The sequence below is a fragment of the Grus americana genome, chromosome 2 (assembly GCF_028858705.1).
Source record: "Grus americana isolate bGruAme1 chromosome 2, bGruAme1.mat, whole genome shotgun sequence".
Lineage (NCBI taxonomy): Eukaryota > Metazoa > Chordata > Aves > Gruiformes > Gruidae > Grus > Grus americana.
In genome coordinates, this window is record NC_072853.1 from 116,192,243 (window position 1) to 116,210,526 (window position 18,284).

At 46.3% G+C, this 18,284-nt stretch overlaps 1 protein-coding gene across 1 annotated transcript in view; it reads right to left on the reverse strand.

Annotated features, from left to right (window-relative positions):
- Positions 1 to 308, reverse strand: part of TBX20 (T-box transcription factor 20) — a 38,691-nt gene extending 38,383 nt beyond the window's left edge. The window contains exon 1 of the mRNA XM_054817625.1: positions 79 to 308. Within this exon, the coding sequence (XP_054673600.1) occupies positions 79 to 205 (127 nt within the window). The 5' untranslated portion in view covers positions 206 to 308. The remainder of the gene's footprint in view (positions 1 to 78) is intronic.
- Between the last annotated feature and the right edge of the window lie 17,976 nt (positions 309 to 18,284).

Sequence of the window (18,284 nt, forward strand, 5' to 3'; positions counted from 1 at the left end):
GGAAAGCGGGCTCCGCCGGGGACAGACGGGAGCTCCGCGCCCCGCGGACACCCGCGGGCCACCCCCGTCCCCACTCACCCAGCGGTTTGATGGTGCTCTCGGGGGACTCCTTGTCCTTGGAGCTGCCGCTCGACATGAGAGCGGCGATGGAGAAGGCGTTGGCTCGGGAGGAGAGCTGCGGCTTGGGGGGCGGCGTGTACTCCATGGCCACCCGGCGGAGAAGCGGCTCGGCGGGCGCTACCCGGAGGAGAGTACCGGGGGGCAGCGGAGCGGGGTTACCGGACGGGCGGGAGGCGCTCTGCGCCCGGCGCTGCGCGCTCCCCCGCCTTAACGCGGGGCCGCGGAGATCCTATCGGCCGGCGGCCAATCGGCGGCGGGACACGTCAAGGGCCCCGGCCCGGCCGCGGAGGAGGAGGGGGGGAGGCGGGAAAGAGGAGGAGGAGGAGGGAAGGAGGAGGGAAGGAGGAGGAGGAGGAAGGCGGCTCTACCCGCCCGCGGGGTGGGCAGGGGGCGGCCGGCCCTCGGGCGGGCTCCCCGCTGCCGCTCCCGCTCCCCTTTCGGGCAACCCAGTCCCGCTCCCCGCCGAGGCCCCGGCTGCGGGAGCGGTTTGGGGTGCCCCCCCGCTCTTCTGAGCCCGGAGGGGGCAGGCCACACGGGCGGGGATGCTCCCGAGAAGGTCCCTAGGCTATTCGCTTTGTCCATGCAAGAATCAGTGGAGAGATGGTTGAAAGGAGAAAAAGAAATTGTGGGGTGTTTGTGGGTTGGGTTTTTTTTTCCCCTCGTGCGTGTGTGTGTCAATTTTCTATTTAAAATTCGAATTTTAAAAGGCCACAACTTTTAAAGCAGCCGTTTCGTCGTTGTGTGCCTTCTCTTGGGTCAGAAGATTCCTTAAGGCTGATCGTGCACTTGGTTTTCCTGCACCGGATCCCAAATACTGTCATCCCAATCAGATGTACTCGCCCCGACCGAGTCCAGGTGAGACCCTTGCCGGGTTTCTGTCCCAGCCACGCCAGTGCGTGAAACTCCGTTTCATCGGCTCCACCAAACTAGATGGTATTGATCAAGCACGTAAGACAGACAGAAAACCAGGGCGGGCTGATGGTGCCAACGAGCAGATTATCCCGAGACAGTGATTTAAGTTGCTCACCGGTGCTCTTTTAAACACATCGTGTAAGCATCCTCCCGTAAATAAAAAAACGGGTAATCTAACTAAAGTCCTTTAAATAAAAAGAGGACTGAAAAGATTTCCTTGCTAAAACGACTCAGGAGGACACGCGATTTTTCTTTACTGACGTGCCAACTTCTAAACTCAGAATCCAAAAAGCCTTTAGACGCAGGCTTGTGCCAAGACATACTGCTGGAAGGACTACTCCCGGTCAGGTACAGCTCTGTGCCACTCCTCTTCCTGCTGAACTTCATTAATTAATACGGAGAAATAATTATTCGAGGTACCCTGACTGCCTGTTGCAACCAGAGCCAGTGAAGTGGGCAACACCGAATAGTGCCTTATCGCTTTGAAAGGAGCGAGAACCAATTGCGCTTTGCCCTTTTATTAGCTGAATTAGCCAATAGAAGATATAGGTAGAATAGATAGAATAGACTATAAATATATATATTCTCAAAGAGGACGCGTATTTAGAAGCGCCTGAAGCGTTTGGCAGGGGGATAAGGATTTCAGTGTGGCCCACAGTGGTCTGGGGTGCCCGCTCTTGCCTAAGGCATAAGCTGAGGGAGAGGGGCGCAGAGGAAGAGCCCAGTCAGCCCCCGCGGCCGGGGAGCCAGGAGACCCTGCAGCGGCAAGGTCAGCTCACGAAGTATCGCATCTTGTCACAGAGAACACGAGGCGAACGATTCTCCGGACATAAATCCCAAGAAAACAAACAAAGAAAAAATTCCCCACATCGCTTTACCGCTTTACTCCGAGGGAGATCCCTCCTTTTAACAGCCAGGTTTCCCTGCGGGACAGTCCCGCTCCTTGGGCCGCTCCCGGAGTGAGAGGGGCGGCGGGACGGGGGTTCCCGGGGTCCCGGCCCTGCGGTCCCCTAGCCCGGCCTGAAAAGCAAGGTCCGGCCTGCCAGAAAAGAAAGACAAGAGAGGGTACAAACAGCCTGGGGAATTATTCGCTTCACCCTTCCTCCGGTGGCAGTGGAGATGCCTAATTCGCCTTTGGTTTCCTACCTCCTCTATGCGCCGCGCAAATAAGGATTATAAAAAAGCCAAGCCCCCGTCAAAGTAACAGCGCAAATCCTGAAGAGAAAAAAAGAGAAAAAAAAAAACAACCAAAAAACCCCCACACACCCTCACCCCCCCCAAAACCCCCCAAAAGTCTCACTTTCCCCCTGCTTATCTCCGTCCCCGAGCAGCCAGGTCGTAACATACCTGTCCCTAGCAGGGGCTGCCCCCGGCGTGCCCGGCCCGTCGGGGCTGAGGGGAGGGGGGCGGCGGGTGGCGGTGAGTATTTCGGTGCTGACCGCGCCTGGCTGGAAAACACCGACATGCGGGGATCGGCTCAGCCACGGGAGCTGCGGCAAAGCCCGGATCCCTTTCTGCTTTGCCTCGCCGCGGGATTTCCAGCCCCGAGGGGTGACCGGTCACCGCCTTTAGCTGGGGGAGAGGGACTCAGCCCCGGCGAGGGAAAGCGCTGCGCGGTGAGAGGGGCACTGCGCGGCCGGGCGCGGAGAGGAGCGGAGCGGCTCGGCGGGAGAGGGGGAGACCGAGGCCGCGGCGCGGTCGTGGAGCGGGGACGGGGCTGGCGATCGCCTCCGATCAGGGGGTTGCCCTCCTGAGAAAGGAACCGGCCTTGGGGTCTTGCGGGTCCCTGCTCGTACCCTGGAGATCAAAAACACGAGGTGGAAAGAAACTGGGGGCTTCGTTTTGTTTTATTTTATTTTAAACGGTGTCCGTCCACACGGGATGGCTCTTCTTTGCTCAGTTAAGCCATGCAAGCTTTCGCTCTATCCCACGAGAATCTTTATTTTCTTAGTTTTCCCCTCGCTCCGCCTCCGATAAGGAAATGAGCCTTGTCTAGACGTCCAGAGCACCCCCTCCTCCCCCGTGGGCAATGAATGAGGCTCGGCTCCGGCCGCCTAATCCTCGCTGCGGGTCCCTCCCCCGCCGGGGCCGAGCCGGGGAGACACGCGGATCCGAGGACCCGAGTGGGAAAGGGGAGAGAGACCAGCTCCTCTGGGCTGCTCAGCAGTCTCTGCCCATGGCCCTCCTCGGGGATGGGGGGAGCTTTCAGAGACGGGGGGGTGTCAGAGGGACACACCACTACCCCAATGTTCTTGGCTCCCCTCTGCTTTCCCAGCCAAGGGCGTGTAATTAATAAACCCCTGCGCGCTCTTCCCGAGGGATGCGAGTCGGAACAGCCGGTCACCACCGTCGTCCCCAGCGCCCGTCCCCGCTGCAGCCGGGCACAGAGCGGCTGTCCCCGGTCCCGAGAACCGAGTTACAAACCCTGCTGCACCCGAGCAGGGAGGTTGCCTTGTATGAACCCGTTTAAATTAAACCCTTCGTTATTTCTTTATCCATATATAAAGAACACGTTATCTTCACGGCAGAGATTTGCTTTCTACCTCGCAAATCCAGGTGTTTGTCGCTAGTGTCAGTCTGGCATGGCAGAGCCATTTCATTAGGCTTCTTTATGCTTTCAAAGTACCTTTTCCCCCCCCTCCCTTGCGTAAAGAGCTCCTTGCTGTCTTGTGCTCTGGCAAAAACCAGCGTGCGGGTAATTGCTGCATACCTCGCTGCGCTCGTTCAGTTATCAGCTTTAATCAGGATTAGATCTCAGTTTCACCGTCAGGTTTCAAACAGCGAGCTTGCGGCCCCCCTCCAAAACGTCTGTCTCATCCCTAAAAAGCAAAGGCGAAAATCTGATCCCGTGAAAACGATGAACACCGCTTCTTTCCGGCCCTTTTCCTCACCTAGCCAAAATCACGACGGGAACGGGACATGAGGGAGGGAAACCTGCAGACACTTCCCCCCCCCCCCGCCCCCCGCCCAGGAAACCTAGCGTTCTACCGGGCAGGAGGGATAATTTCAGGTGCGCCTTTGCTTGGATGACATGAGCTCCGACCCCGCGCGCTTTTGCGTGGCCGCGCAGCCCCGCTGGCGGGCGAGGTGTGCGGGAAGGGGCGCAACAGGACGCGGGACCACGCTCAGTTTTTAAGCAACTGTTTCGCGCAGTGATGGAGGGGCCACAGCTATTTTTTTTCCTCGCAAAAGCCCCCACGCCACGCACTTCACGGCGCAGGGACAAAACTGTTCGCAGCCCCGCGGTGGCACCCGTGGAGCTGTGCCCCGAAACCGGTACCGGCTGCTGTTTCCCGCCAGAGCACCGAGCTGAGCTGACACCCGCTTCTCTCCCGGCCGCCCCTTGGGATAACCTGGCATTTACATCCCATCCCTCCTCCTCCGTTACTTCCCTGTCTTCCCTCCGGAGCCGTCGCCTGGGCAGGGGGCAAGAACAACACCAACACCCCCCCCCCCTCCCCTTAATTAGGAGCCTATGGCTGCGGGGTGCTGCTGCCGAGACCCTCACTGCCGCTTTCCCATCCTAACTGCTTCTCGCCCGGTGCTGTCAGGAGCCGGTGCCCGACCCTTCAGCCCGCACCGCCCGCTGCAAGGTAACCTGCGGTGCTGCATTTGGCTTGAACGCATTCCCGCCTCGGGAGGAGAGGAGTTAAAATGTGTTTCTTCCTATTATTATTTTCTTTTTCCTCTTGTAGATGAAAACAGCTGGTTCTATGTGAAGAATCGTGTTTATTCGCTCGGGCAGGGTCGCAAGAGCGCCCGTTCATGCCTTGTGAACGCATCGCTGCTTTTACAAAGCGATGGCTACAGGGCTCCCCGGCTCCCTCTCTGCAACCTTACGCGATTATCAGCTCTGTTTTCAGGCTTTTTTTTTTTTTTTTTTTATCCCCCTCCTCTGCTGCCCCTAATTATATCGCTCTCTTTGCCGGATTCACCCTCTCTTTGCGCTCCCCGGTTTCGGAGCAACCCCCGTTCCCAGCGCTATTTCTGCGGCGGGGGCATCTCTGCTTCACGCTTTTCCCTTCACGAAAAGAGCCGCGCCAGCAAGGCAGAAGCCCAGGTACCCAAGATCCAATTTCACAACGAAAACATCTCAATGTCACCTACGCCGAGAAGGTGGCTTATTGGAGCAAAATGCGAGGCATTTTAAACCCATTAGGCATCTCCCAAATGCAAATCCAATGGTCGAAAGAGAAAGGCTCTATTAAGACCCGAGGGCTGACAATTAGATTATAGTCCAATTGCCAGTGGATAATGTGCTAAAAGCTTTCCCACTTAGTGTAACTCCTCACTGAAAATTATTCACACTTTGCAGGCTGCTGCACTCCTGAACGGGAGACGTCTTTGTCCACGGAGAACGCCAACGGCCGGGCACAGCTCAACACACTCACGCACACGCACACACACAGGGACACACGGACAGTCACACACGCAGGAGGTCCTGCAGCCAGGAGGATCATTAAACACATCCACCCTGATCCAAAGCCACACTGTTTCTGCTGCAAGTTTACGAGCGCACGGACGCACGCTACAAACGTGCGGGTATAGGTGCATCCATAGGCGTACAAACACCTATTCGAACGTGCGGTACTGTATATACACACATCGGCACGTCAGCTGGATGCGATTAGACTTTAACGCCCTTTTCATGGGTAGAAAATGCACTGCATTTTTCCATATAAACCTAAAGTTTACGCTTAATGGAAGCGATGACATTTTTACTTAAAAAAAAATATCCGAGTTGGTTACTCCACAGATTATTTTCTTTTCCCGTTTAAAACCATCACTAAAAGCTGACGAAATTTTCACTAAGGGTTTCTACTCCTAACGCTCTGCAGCTATAATTTGAAGCACTACCAAGCAGTGCAAGACTCCGGATGTGATCATTTAATTCAAATATTGCAAAATCTCTTTAGGTTTTAAGATTAGCCACGCACGAAACTTTTTTTTTTTTTCCTCCCCCCGCCCCCGGCCTGAGCTTATTAGCACCCCGAATATCCACGAAGGTCGTTATCCAAGGCAATTACTTCTCCCTGTGGCAGGCAACACATTTTAGCCAGCCGGGCTGCGTTTCCCCGAGGGCAGCTCCGCAGCTGCCCGCGCCTCCCCGAGTGCAGGCAGCAAGCGGGCAGGGGATTAGGATTTTGGGGCCGCTGATGCTGCGTCTGCCCCCGCCGGGGGAAGGGAGGCTTCCCCCCTGCCGCGGGGTGAGGGGGAAGCCTCCCTTCCCAGCCACTTGCACCTCCGGGAAGAGGGATGCTCCACGGCGGCCGGCCAGCTTCTTATCCCGCCCCCGTGGGTGAGGGGTGGGGGTGGTCCAGGGCAAAGTTGGGCTCCCCATGGAGAGATGGGGTAAGGAGAGGCAATAGGGCCTTCCTGCCTCCTTGCAGTGAGGGACCTCTGCCCCATTTCACATCACATGTATCAGAAGACATGAGCCTTTTTTTTTTTTTTTTAATTAACATGCAAGCGTGTCTTGCTCGGCTTTCCCAACATCATTTAATTGAAAACCAAAGCAAAACAAGTCATCGCCACCAGCACCCAGAACGGCCAAGACCTATGCAATGCAGCATGCACCTGCAGTGACCAAGCACCCACTTTGGATTTTGTGGTTTAAAGCAATAGTCAGAGGTGTTATGAAAAGCCGCTCTATTTTTATACATCCACTTCATGCTTAATTTCAAACCAAGGTCCTTCCACCTGTTTTGCAGAGATAGACAAAATATGCATTGAATTAACTGGCAGAACTAAGCAGAAAGGCTGGCTTGTTGGAGGGATGGATAGGTTCAGAAAAGCTGCTTCACAGGAGAATACAAAATTTTCTATTTACAGTGCAGCTATTTCATCAGAGGGGACTGCATTTCAATGGCTTGCAAATGGATCTGTTTGCCTGGTTTCTTTACACAAAAAAAGTTTTAATTTCTTTACACACAACAAATTTCAGAATGCTCCTCAGAATTTTATAAATCATAAAATGTGACTTGCTTATTTAGTGGGTAGGAATATTCAACACGAAAAATATGTGTGTGTAGGTATACATATCTATACACATACATCTGCAGTACCACACATTTAAATGTGCCCAGTGGTGCTTTTCTTAGTTGCCTTCCATGAATCAATACAAGCAACCCGCAATCTGCCACAGCGCAAGATTTACTGTAAGCTGAAACCACCGCTTTGGACCAAAATTTTAGTGGAAAACAAGACTTCTGTATTTCAGTGCTCATTTTAAAGATGTAAAAATGTATGTCAGTGATGTGGAAACCGTTTGCCACAGCGTCTGAAAAATCTCTTCTGGTTCATGACTTTTGAAGTCTCACTGAAGTTATCATTTCCTGACAGGCATATGTACGTCTGTCTATTTGTCTGTCCTAGAGATAGGACTGAGCTCATCCTTGACTTTCAACTTGAAGATGGAACAGAAGTTCCTGGCAGACTGTAAAACTGTGATGGCTCCCTCTCCTTTGATCAGGTACTGTGGTCATTCCAAAATTTTGGGTTTGCAGTTTCCAGGAAAACTGTCCCTGCACTCGTTTGTTGGTTGAAGCAAATCTCTGGCTACTGAGTGATGTGATTGTGCAGTGGGACTGCTTGGAAAAACATATTGGAGCTCTTGGAACAATGTTAATTTCTTTTTTTTTTTTTTAATCGGTGACAGATATTTTATGTGAAACTCTTTAAATTTAATTTTCTTTCAAGCCTTCTTGACTTTTTTTCATATTTCATATTTGATTTTCAAATAATTATTTAATAAATCAGCACTTTTGAGCCTTATTACATAATTGGAATTTAAATAGGTCTTTCATTTGCTATTTAAACATTTTTGAACATTGTGTATTTAAAAGACATAAATAAACAACTCGTTGCCAATTAAAAGTATTTAGAACAAATTCAACTAGATAAAAAAGTCTCAAGGAGCATTTTTTGTGTTAAAAAAAATCAGACTTTACACAGCACTCAATCTTAAGATGATCACATGCACATTAAAAGAAAGGGCAATTTTTCCCCTCGACTTTTGCAGGCCTTGGATTGGTAGGAGAATTCCAGAGTTGCCTGTAATGGTGATATGAAAATAGGAATAACGGGAAGTGTGGGGAAGGATAGAAACCTCAAGAACTAAGAAAAAAACATTTTCTGGCAAATGCTAAAACTTTTTTTTTTTTTTTTAAATAGAAAAGTCTCTGGTTTTGGGTCTCCGGTTCGAGATGTCTTGGGTGTTAGTTACTTCATCTAGATTTATAGTTCCTTGACACTTCTTTTGTTGTGTCCAAAGCTTTGTCCCAAAATACCCAAAGCTAAGAACCTAAAATTAGAGACTGCCTTTGAAACTGCTGACCTCTGCATATTTTCTCTCTGTGAACGTAGAGCAGCAGGAATACACCCAAAGACAACGAGTTTTGCTTTGAGGGCCAGTGGTAGAAAGAATTAAAAAAAGACTTATCAGCCATTTTCCAAAACTTCAGTAGTGGATGCTTTTCCATTTTTGCTCAGTGATGCATCTATGTTTTGTGTCCCACATGTCTCCTGGTAGATATAAAGGAAAATGATAGGTTTAAAAAAAAAAAAATTAGAAAACAAGGAGATATAATGTGAACGTAGAACAAAGACGATTTCATTTCTGGCCTAGTGAGCTCGGAAAGTGAGAAGAAGTGTCGTGATTTACAACTGTCCCAGATCATACAGAGCAGCTTGTAATAAAGTGTGTTATACGGTCTGGGAGCAGCACTGCTGTCACCAAGAAACTGCTCTAGCAGCCTTCTGCTGTCTGAAACCTTACAGCCACGATCGCAGAAACCTAGCACGCACAGATAGGGCTGCGCTGCCGGACCCATCAGGCACCGTAGACGGGGCTGCCAGATATTTCTGGCTTATTTCCACACTGTAAGGACGGAGGGAAAAGCATTCCCACACCGTGGCGTGGTGAAAGGCATCGCTTTTGCTTATTTTAACAGTATGGGGAACAGGATTTGGAGTGTTCTGGCACAAAAAGGAATTTTTTACTTTTTTTTTTTTTTTAAGCCTGCAATTTCGAAAGTATTCAGGATTAGGGCTTGGAAAACATATTTCAGTACTCATACCGCTGATTTATCTGGCAACAGCTAAGCTTGTAGGGGGAAACTAAGCTTATTTGAAATAACGTGGTCATAAATAACATTGGGGGAAAGCAATTTGCAAGTTTGTGTAATTCTCGGCACACGCTTTGCTGGAAGGCTGGCACCGAAAGGGTTTTTATTTCAGCGGCGTGAAGACAACCGTACGAGCTGAGTGCTTCCTGCCCTGCCCGTGCGGGTTTGCAGAAGCGGTCAGCTTGCTTCCATTATTTATATCAAAGCGAGGAAACCAATCGACCTGGAATTTGCACCATAAAACATGGCTAAAAGCCAGGTAGGTTGCCATCAGCTTTCAGGTGATCAGAGGTGAAAATCTGGCCCCTTTAAAGTTAACAGTTCATTTCGCGTGGATCAGAGAAGAACTTGAACCAATGCTTTGGTTCAACTTTACCAAGCCTCTCGGGGATTTTTAGGCTGGTTTTAGAGCGTAACTTGTTGACTGTAGTAGAATACTCATGGTCGATCTTAAAGCTGTCAGCAAAAATGATTGTCGTAATGAAAATACAAATCAATTAGGCTTCCGGGTGACATAGAAATTAACATTTCCCTGTGACAGACATGAAATTATAACTGTTTGTATTTAATATAAATGAATGTGTAGGGTTTTTTTAATGAAGAAAATTTATAATCTCGCAGTGCTTGAATCTGTTAATTTAAAATATGGCTAAATGAGAGCAAATAATGTGTCAGCCTCAAGCATTCTTACAGGATACAAAGTTGGGTTGGGTTTTTTTGAGATACTGGAAAGGTTTACAAAATTTAACACAATTGTGACTGCTGTTACTGTGAAACACAGATGAAGCAAACTTAACTGATAGAATAATATCTTGCTGTACATGTTGAGTAAATAACCAATAAATATAATCATAGATATAGCTTATAAATGCAAATGTAAATTGGATATTTTAGGGATAAAAACAATGGGAAGTATAAAGGTGTAAAAACAGCTCCTTTCCACCAAAACCAAGAGACACTGTTTACTGTCTATCACGCACCTTATTTTTTCCGTGGCAGAGGAATCACCGTTCCTAGGCTTTTATTTTGATGATTCTTTGTTACACGGGGATTGAACTACATTAGCAGTCCAGCGTGCCCTTTTGGCCCAGCATTAGGCAGGTAAATGAGGAGCTTTTTAAAGACTGCTGGTCAGAACAGATTCCTCTTGTGCAAGGCGACCATCAGGGGAGGAAGACGTCGTACCTGACCCTCCACTGCTGGCCCTCCCCTGCCTCTGATGAGGCTGCAACGTCTTCGGAGCTGGAACTGGCCTTTCTGTATGTCTATAATTACCCAGCACAGCCGAATCCCACCACGAAGCAGGTGATTATTAGTAGCAAGGGTGGCCCTGAGTTACGTTGGTATTTGATTAGCTTCCTCATCTTCACCCCTACCCACTGCTGAGATCGGGGCTAAGCCTAGCCCAGTTAAACCAGTGACTGACTTCGCCTCCATGGTAGCCTCTTAAATTATGGGTTAAACACTTTCTCTTTTTCTCTTTGAGAGATCTTTGTTTGATGAAGGGATTGATCAAAATCAGCCGGAAGCCATAGGTTGTAATTCCAGCTGTATGTGGAGTCAAGGTAAAAAAGTATTTGTCAAATAATAAATCTCTTCCGTTAATTGAAACATTTTCCAGTAATGGAAATTATTATTTAAAATATGTTTGAATAATATATTTCAAGTTAAAAACATATTTTACATTGTTGCTTTTTGGCAAGTTAAGGATTTGAACAAGAGCTTAGAGCTCACACAAGTTGTAATAAGTGGGTTCTCTTCAAAAGTCCACAGTATAGTCCTGGTTTATATACCAAAGTCTATATTCCTCTTTCTTTTACACAAATTCTTCAGCAAGTATGGAGCACAGAACTTTGTTGTGCATCTTTCAATTTTAAAGACAGCTGCCAAAGTAAATACAAGAAATAATATTTTAATAAATTTTTCTTTCTTGCACCAGGAATGCTACAAGTGCCAGTGCTTTCTAAGACAAATGTCGTCTCTCAGGTTTGAAACACTTGGATGTAAGTGATCCTGTAGAAAGTGATATTTACCTTTACATAGTGCACAAAATACTAAAATGTTTCACTGTGATTAGTGTGGATATCCTAAAAAGGACTAGAATAAATGACAATCGAAAAGGAAATTCCCTTTAGCCTACCAGAATAAGTTACATGGATTTACTAAGTGGATAGTAAAACCAAGGCTGGCACTGTAAAAGAAAGATAACGGCGTACAGTAAGCTGTAACGGGGTGGGGGGGAAAGCCTAGACATAGTTTAGTGAGTACCTTGAAACAGGTATTTTATATTAAAAAAAAAGAGGAAAACCAAAGTTAATGTTGGCAAAATAAACAGACATATCTGACACTTGGTAATGGAAAGAAAATTAAGACCAAAAGTTTGAGAGAAAGAGATGATTTGGTGCTAAAGCCCCAGGGATGGAAATACTTGCTGGGGAAAAAAAAAAAAAAAAAAAAAAAAAAAAAAAGAGTAGCTTAAGCATGGCTAAACTTTTACAGTCACAATGACAGCTTTGTACCTCAGGTGATGCCTCCACCCTTCCTTGGCAATGCCACATTTGCTCTCCATCAATATGCGATGGTAACTACAACGTGAAACCGGGATTTACTATTCTCAGACTTTAGAATTGCAACTGCTCTATGTTCCCGCACTTTGCCTTGGCCAAAAATGAGTGCAACGATACCAGCCTGCCGTACAAGAGGCTTTGGAGTTCGCTGATTAAAAGCGCCATACAGAAAGCAGGTATTAGTATCACTTATAAAACAGGGCATTTGGAAGGCAGCTCGATTTGTAGACTCTGCCTGAGCTTCCACAAAGGAGAAGATAGAATCTACTCTTAAAGCTGGCGCTGCTACTCATTAACTATCATATTCAATTAGGTCAAATTTCAGAGATCTTTTAAAATATTTCTGTTATCAAAGCAACCAATATTTGAACCTTTTCTTTCCTAAGTTTGGTTTCCAAAGGGTTGTGAGCCTTTTGTATTCATGTGTTCCTAGGGATTGGGAAGAGCACTTCTATGTTTAACATGCACTTGCGTTTTCAGCAAAAGAAAGGCCATATGAAATCTGTCACTTAATATTTGCAACTCGTGTGGCATCCTTTTCTTCAGTTTGACAGGGGAGATTATGCCCACAAATAAACATTCCCAATAGTATATTTGGGCTCTTACCACTTGGCATCTGTCAAACAACTTGCCATCAGCTTTCTAAAATTGACAGTTTCAGTAGATTTCTGCTAAATGTTGAAAAATAGTTTTGCTGACCTCTTCTCCATTGAAGATTCAGACACCAGCTGAGGCAGCTGTCCAGTTTGCAGTATGATATAAGAGAAGAGGAATTAACCCAGCAGCAATTGAATTTGGAAATGTCTTTAGAGAAGCCACCGACTGCTGCAGGAAAGGGAGTATTACTTAGTTCTGCTGTCACTAAAATGGATGACATGTTCTAATCTACAGTGACTGATTCCTCTCTAATGTGTGACCTAAGCACTGGAAAACCGAATGGGTACAGACTGCAGTCACAAGCACAACACAATGGTCACCCTTATTTTGCTGGTCTTCTCCACTAAAACCTGAGTATATACAGTTTTGAATAACATGTTAACCTTGGTATTTCTTGTCTGTCTCTGGACCGTGTTCTTTTTCCTGAAAATCTGTCTCTGTTATGGGTTTTAGTGCTTTCAGTGACGATGATGGTGGAATTACAGGAGCAGTATGCATTTGTCCCACCAACAGTGGTGTAGATGGCGGTGATGGGAGCTGGAGAAGCAGACACGGCACAGAGAGTGGGATTTCTAATGTATCCCTGTCACCCTGTTTGGTTTTTTTCTCTGTTGACAGAAGTGTGTGTTCTTAAAGCTGCATCACGCTGGAGAACCAACTGTTACGGCAATGAGAAGGGTTTCACAGAAAATCGGGAACCAAAAAGAACCGACTTTTGACTGCATCTGAAGCACATAAATGAGAACTGCAAGGGCTACAGGGGTAGAGAAGGGAGGTCATACAGGCAGAGAAAGAAAGGAAGGGTTATAGCCCTTTTGAAAACCATCTTTTCTCTTTCCTGTCTTTTTTTAAACAAAATAATTTTCAGTTTATTTAAGCACTGCTTAGGTCATCTGCATGCTATTTCACAGCCATCACTGGCAGCCTACAGTCCTTGACATCTGTAACTCTTTGGTTCTCATTTTACTTTTAAATTTTTTTAAAGAAAAGAAATTTCTGCTGTGAAATGCCAGCAAGTAAGCTTTGAGGTAAAGCTGAAACACCATCACATTGAGCCCCAGATCCAGAGGAGTTAACAAACGGTGATCATCCTGCAACGTTCTTCTTGCAGTGTGTCACCATTTTATATTCTTAAGCCACTGTTGAGCTGGAGCTTCGCTAACACCTGGAGTTACTAGTGAACTTAGCTCAGCGATCCACAGGAAACACACCATACATGATCTGGCAAAGACGGGGTCATTTCAGCAGTTAACCATATTCCCGAACTGTATCTTAAAATAACCTCTCCTCAGAGCTGTAAATCAAGGGGGAAGGATTGCCACAAAGTCTTTTGCAGCCAAACTAAGTATGAATTATACTAATAGGCTGTCCACAGCCTGGTCACGTTTTCTTCATTGACTCATACGACCGACACCAGAAGCTGCGGTTCCTCACTAGGCTCTTTATCGAGGTCCTTGCAACACGCCCATCGCTTTTATCCCTGAGCCTCTGTTTATTAACAGGTAGTGGGGACGTGAAACCTACTTATCATTATCTGTCTGTAGTAAATAAGAGGCAGGTCTGACCAAAACACTGGTACTTTGAATCTCCTGAGGGGGAGGAAGGGACATGAGAGACATTACAGAGCCGATGAAACTTGAGGACACTGGTGCAGGCTTTTCCTGTGAAAGGAAAGACTTCATAGCTGGCTCTGCATATGGAACCCAGATTTTACAAAAGCTAGGTTCCCTTCTTCAGAAGAGAGACAAAAAACAGATTTACTATCTGTTCAGCAGACTTTATATTAATGTGCCACACTGATACCAAATAGCTTTAGACGTGTCTAGGTGTGGTCCTGTTTGAAAGCTTATGGTGAATCTCCTAACAAGCTTGTTTAGCTATTCAAGTACCAGGGACTGGAAGAGGTTTAAACTATTGTATATGAGATAATAGTACATGCAGCACAGCTGAAGTTAATTTTACCCCTTCTAGGTTTGTTGGGGTTTGTTTTTTTTTTCCCCAGAAGTTTATGACAAATGAAACAATTGCATAGACCTGTGTAATCAAAGCAATGAAGAACACATCAGATCTCAGAAAACTGTGTTGGGAACCCAGACTCGCTTCCTAGGCTTGAGGAACAAGCCTACTAATACATATACCCCATACTGGGTTTACTGAGGATCCACTCATTCCTCTATGATGCGATGGAGTGTGCAGTACGTGCAAATTTAGGTACAATTTCTCAAGAGCATGTATCGAAGGAGACAAAAAAAGAAATACTTTGCATAAAGTAGCAGAATCTATGAAGGCTGGTCACCTGTGAATTTATGTCTTGTGATAAATTTGCTATGTCAATAATTACATAACAAGAAATAGAACCAAGTCATGCTGTAAGTCTTCCATCAATGGAGGCATAAAGAGAATCATCTGCCTTCTGTATTAGCCAGTCTATATTCACAAAACAAGTATACATCTAAAAATAAGGACAGGATGTCAATGATACTAAGTGAAATTGGCCAAGTAGTTCAGAAGTTTTGTTGGAGGGGGGGTGGGACGGACAGACAGAATTCTTTCAGCCTTGTTTCCTTAAGGAAGCCAGTTTTAAGAAACAGGCGACAAGCATAGTTTCCCTCATGGTAATATCACAACTAGGAAGAGTATCTGTTTTGTGTTATATAAACAAAGACAGTGCTTCGGGGTCAAAAAACTCTGGAAGAGACATTAAAGTGTCTTGCAAACCGTCCATGTGTTCGATGTTGAAGATGAAGGTCCTGCAGGTGACTCATTACGCTAGACCTCCCTCAATTAAAAGAGATATCAAAAGGAAATTGCATAGTGTCCAAGTCAGGTGAGGGTAGGAAGAAGCAAAAAGCAGAAGACCCCCTCGGGCAGGCCAAGTGGAAAAATCCCAGCTGCTACTTCCCTGTTGTTTCATATCCTACACTTCTGGGGAGGAAAACAGGCAGCATTAATAAGGTAAGATCACAGTACTTCAGGAACTTCCCCTGCTTTTTGCAGCTTGACTAGCATCTGGTTAAAAAAAATAATGAAAAAATGAAATACTGTAGAAATGGGAATATTTTGCCCTTGGCAGCAGTGAAGAAATGCATATAAGTTATCTAATATGTCAGCAGATTGTTAGCAGCAGACGTGACCCCAGTTGGGTGGGTACTGTGTCTATGCAAGAAGTATAATGGTACTGAGAGGAACATAATGAGAACCAGGCTGAGCTGCAGCATGGCTCACATGGAGAAAGGCTTTCTTTGCAGTCACTGCGATGTGTCAAGGAAGTGGAGCCTTTTGTGAGTCAGCAGCATCGCTAGCGTTCCCTCAGAGGGACACTGCTGAAATGGCTAACAGACCTGAACCAGAGCTGTAAAGGATGAAAAAGACACTATTATATCATCTGAAACCTTCCCATGTGAATGATGGGAAGGCTCGACTCACTCTCTGGTTTCAAACAGAGCTCTAGAGCATTTGGGAACCAAATCTGTGCTTTCTTTTTCTCCTCACAGAAGTCCGCAGAGCTTTGTGGAGCGGCAAATGCTGTAATACACCGAATAAGGAAAGTGAGCAGAAAACCAAATATGGCTTTGGACAACTAGCCTGTTTAATTACAGTTCTGCTTGCAGGGCTGGGGGAACTGCAGAAAAAGCACCAGGGAACCAGTTACCAATTCATCATCATATGACATTCACCTTTGACATGTAACATACTACTGTCCCACGGTTCTCTCTCTCCCCCCCCCCCCCCCCCCCGCTTCCAGTTCTTGTCCATGGCTAAATATATGAAAGACTTGACACCGTGGCCATCTCTCTACGTTTGTGCTCCAATAGCAGTAGATTTTGGCAGTGTTCATTAGTGCCGGTTCATTAGTGGGTCCTGTGCCCAATCTTGTGCAGTCCATTGCATTGTTGAAGTGCCAGCTAGTAGAAGCAGTGTGTAGAAAAGATGATCAGAGCTACAAGTTGAACAGACGTTGGGTACCCACATACTTTTTCCACACTTCAATCAACATCTTCAACCAGCACGGGAAGGCAACAGAGACCCTTGTAAAATTGTAAAGTTTTGAGGCAATGTATGCACAATTCTTCTCTTAATGATTCATTAATGTAGATTCACAAAGAGATGATGCTGGTATTAGCCAGCTCATGCCACTGAACTCTGCTGGAAGCAAATTTAAGCTTTATGGTTGAGCAATAGTATTAGGCAAGTATTCATATAACAAGGGCAGCAGGGTAAATACCATTCATAAGCCATGAATATTAGCCTGAGGAAAAATCATAAAACATTATCTTACTACTTGTACAAATACTTTTTTTTTTCCCTAAATACAGTGAGATTCTTCCTTATGTGCAAGTGTAACAGAAATATGTATCACCAGGACTAGCTAATGCAAAAGCCGATGGTGTTTTGTTGAGTATATGCAAATACTGAATAGTATTGTGTCTTCTAGAAAGCAACCATGCAGGAGTAGGAAAGGATGCCCAAGAAATCCATGAGAGAAGGACTTTGTGTTTCCAGACCCACAGTATACAGTTAAATTCAGCTGAGCTTGGACCACACAGATGGTTATCGAAGCCTGCAGAATGCTGTAGCTGTTGATTTCCTTCATGGGAACTGAGGAGAGATCTGTGGAGAAGCGTTTTGTTTGTTTCTTAACAGCAGCTGCCCAGGTAAGCTGCAAAAGCCAGAGCACAAGCCTGGCAGCTGGTAAGAACACACCATGCCAAGGACAAGGGAAAAACAACAAAAAGGGGTCTCTAGCAAAACAGCTACATTATCCCACAGCACTCCTCAGAGAAAGTGTGCCACCAAGTGTCTATTCAAACACAAGCTGCTAAGAGCACCAAGCATCTGATTTCATTTAATTAATACATCAAGAATCTGCATGACGGAAGCGGAGAGCGCTCACCCGAATACTAGAGAGAGAGTTTCACTGGCAAGCACGTGGCATTGCATCTGTATCACTCAGCATATAGCAGAGAAAAATAATTCTTTTCCCCCTCTCTGGTATGTAAGGAAACAAAGAGTTCAGTTGCAGACTCTCAGTTCCTATGCATTTCTGCTTAGGCACAGTGGTGCTCTTCGTGAGCACATGCTTAGCTCAAGCTACAATTCCCAGTAATAACAATAAATAATGATGAAAAGACCTTCTATAGCACTTTTCAGGGGTAAAACTCAAGAGCTTTGCAAATAACTGTACTGTCGTGATAGGTAGGAAAAGAAGAACTACACAAATTGTTTCAGCTTTGTCCTCTGAAGAACCAGAAGGTAAATGCCACAGTAGGCAGTGTGTCCATGTCTCCTGCGACTCAACCTGGTGCTATATCAAATAGAAAACATCTATGCTCCTTTTGGCATACCAACAAAGAAGCTACCTCAATACAGATGCTGGAACTGGTACTGGCATTGTCCCACCATGCCAGGAATCCACATCTGGAGATGCAGCTGTCAGTCTCCTGTTGGAAACAAACAGCCTGAGGTACCTTGCAGGAGCAAAGCTTCTCTCACGGCTGTTTGGCAGCCCCTACAGAAGGGACAGAGGGTTTCTGTCTGACAGTACAGTCGTGGCAACGAAACCAAGGCATACAGCACTTGGGCTATGAAAGAAAATTAAAAAAAAGCAAACCACAAAACCAAACACACACACACACGCCCCAAAGGAAAAAAGAAAAACCATCTAGGTTATGATCTGCACAGAAACCAGTGCCGAGGGACTCGTTGCAACACGTCACCATCGTGAGGACCCAGCAGATGCACAGATAAAACTGTTGCAGTGGTTTTTTAATCTTTACTTATTGCATGCATGCAGCTCCCATACATATGTTTCTTTACCTTCATGCAAAAGCCCATTATGTCAGAGTAGTTTATTCCTTTTGCCTTCCAGAAATAAGCCATGCCAGTATAAAACATACCTTAT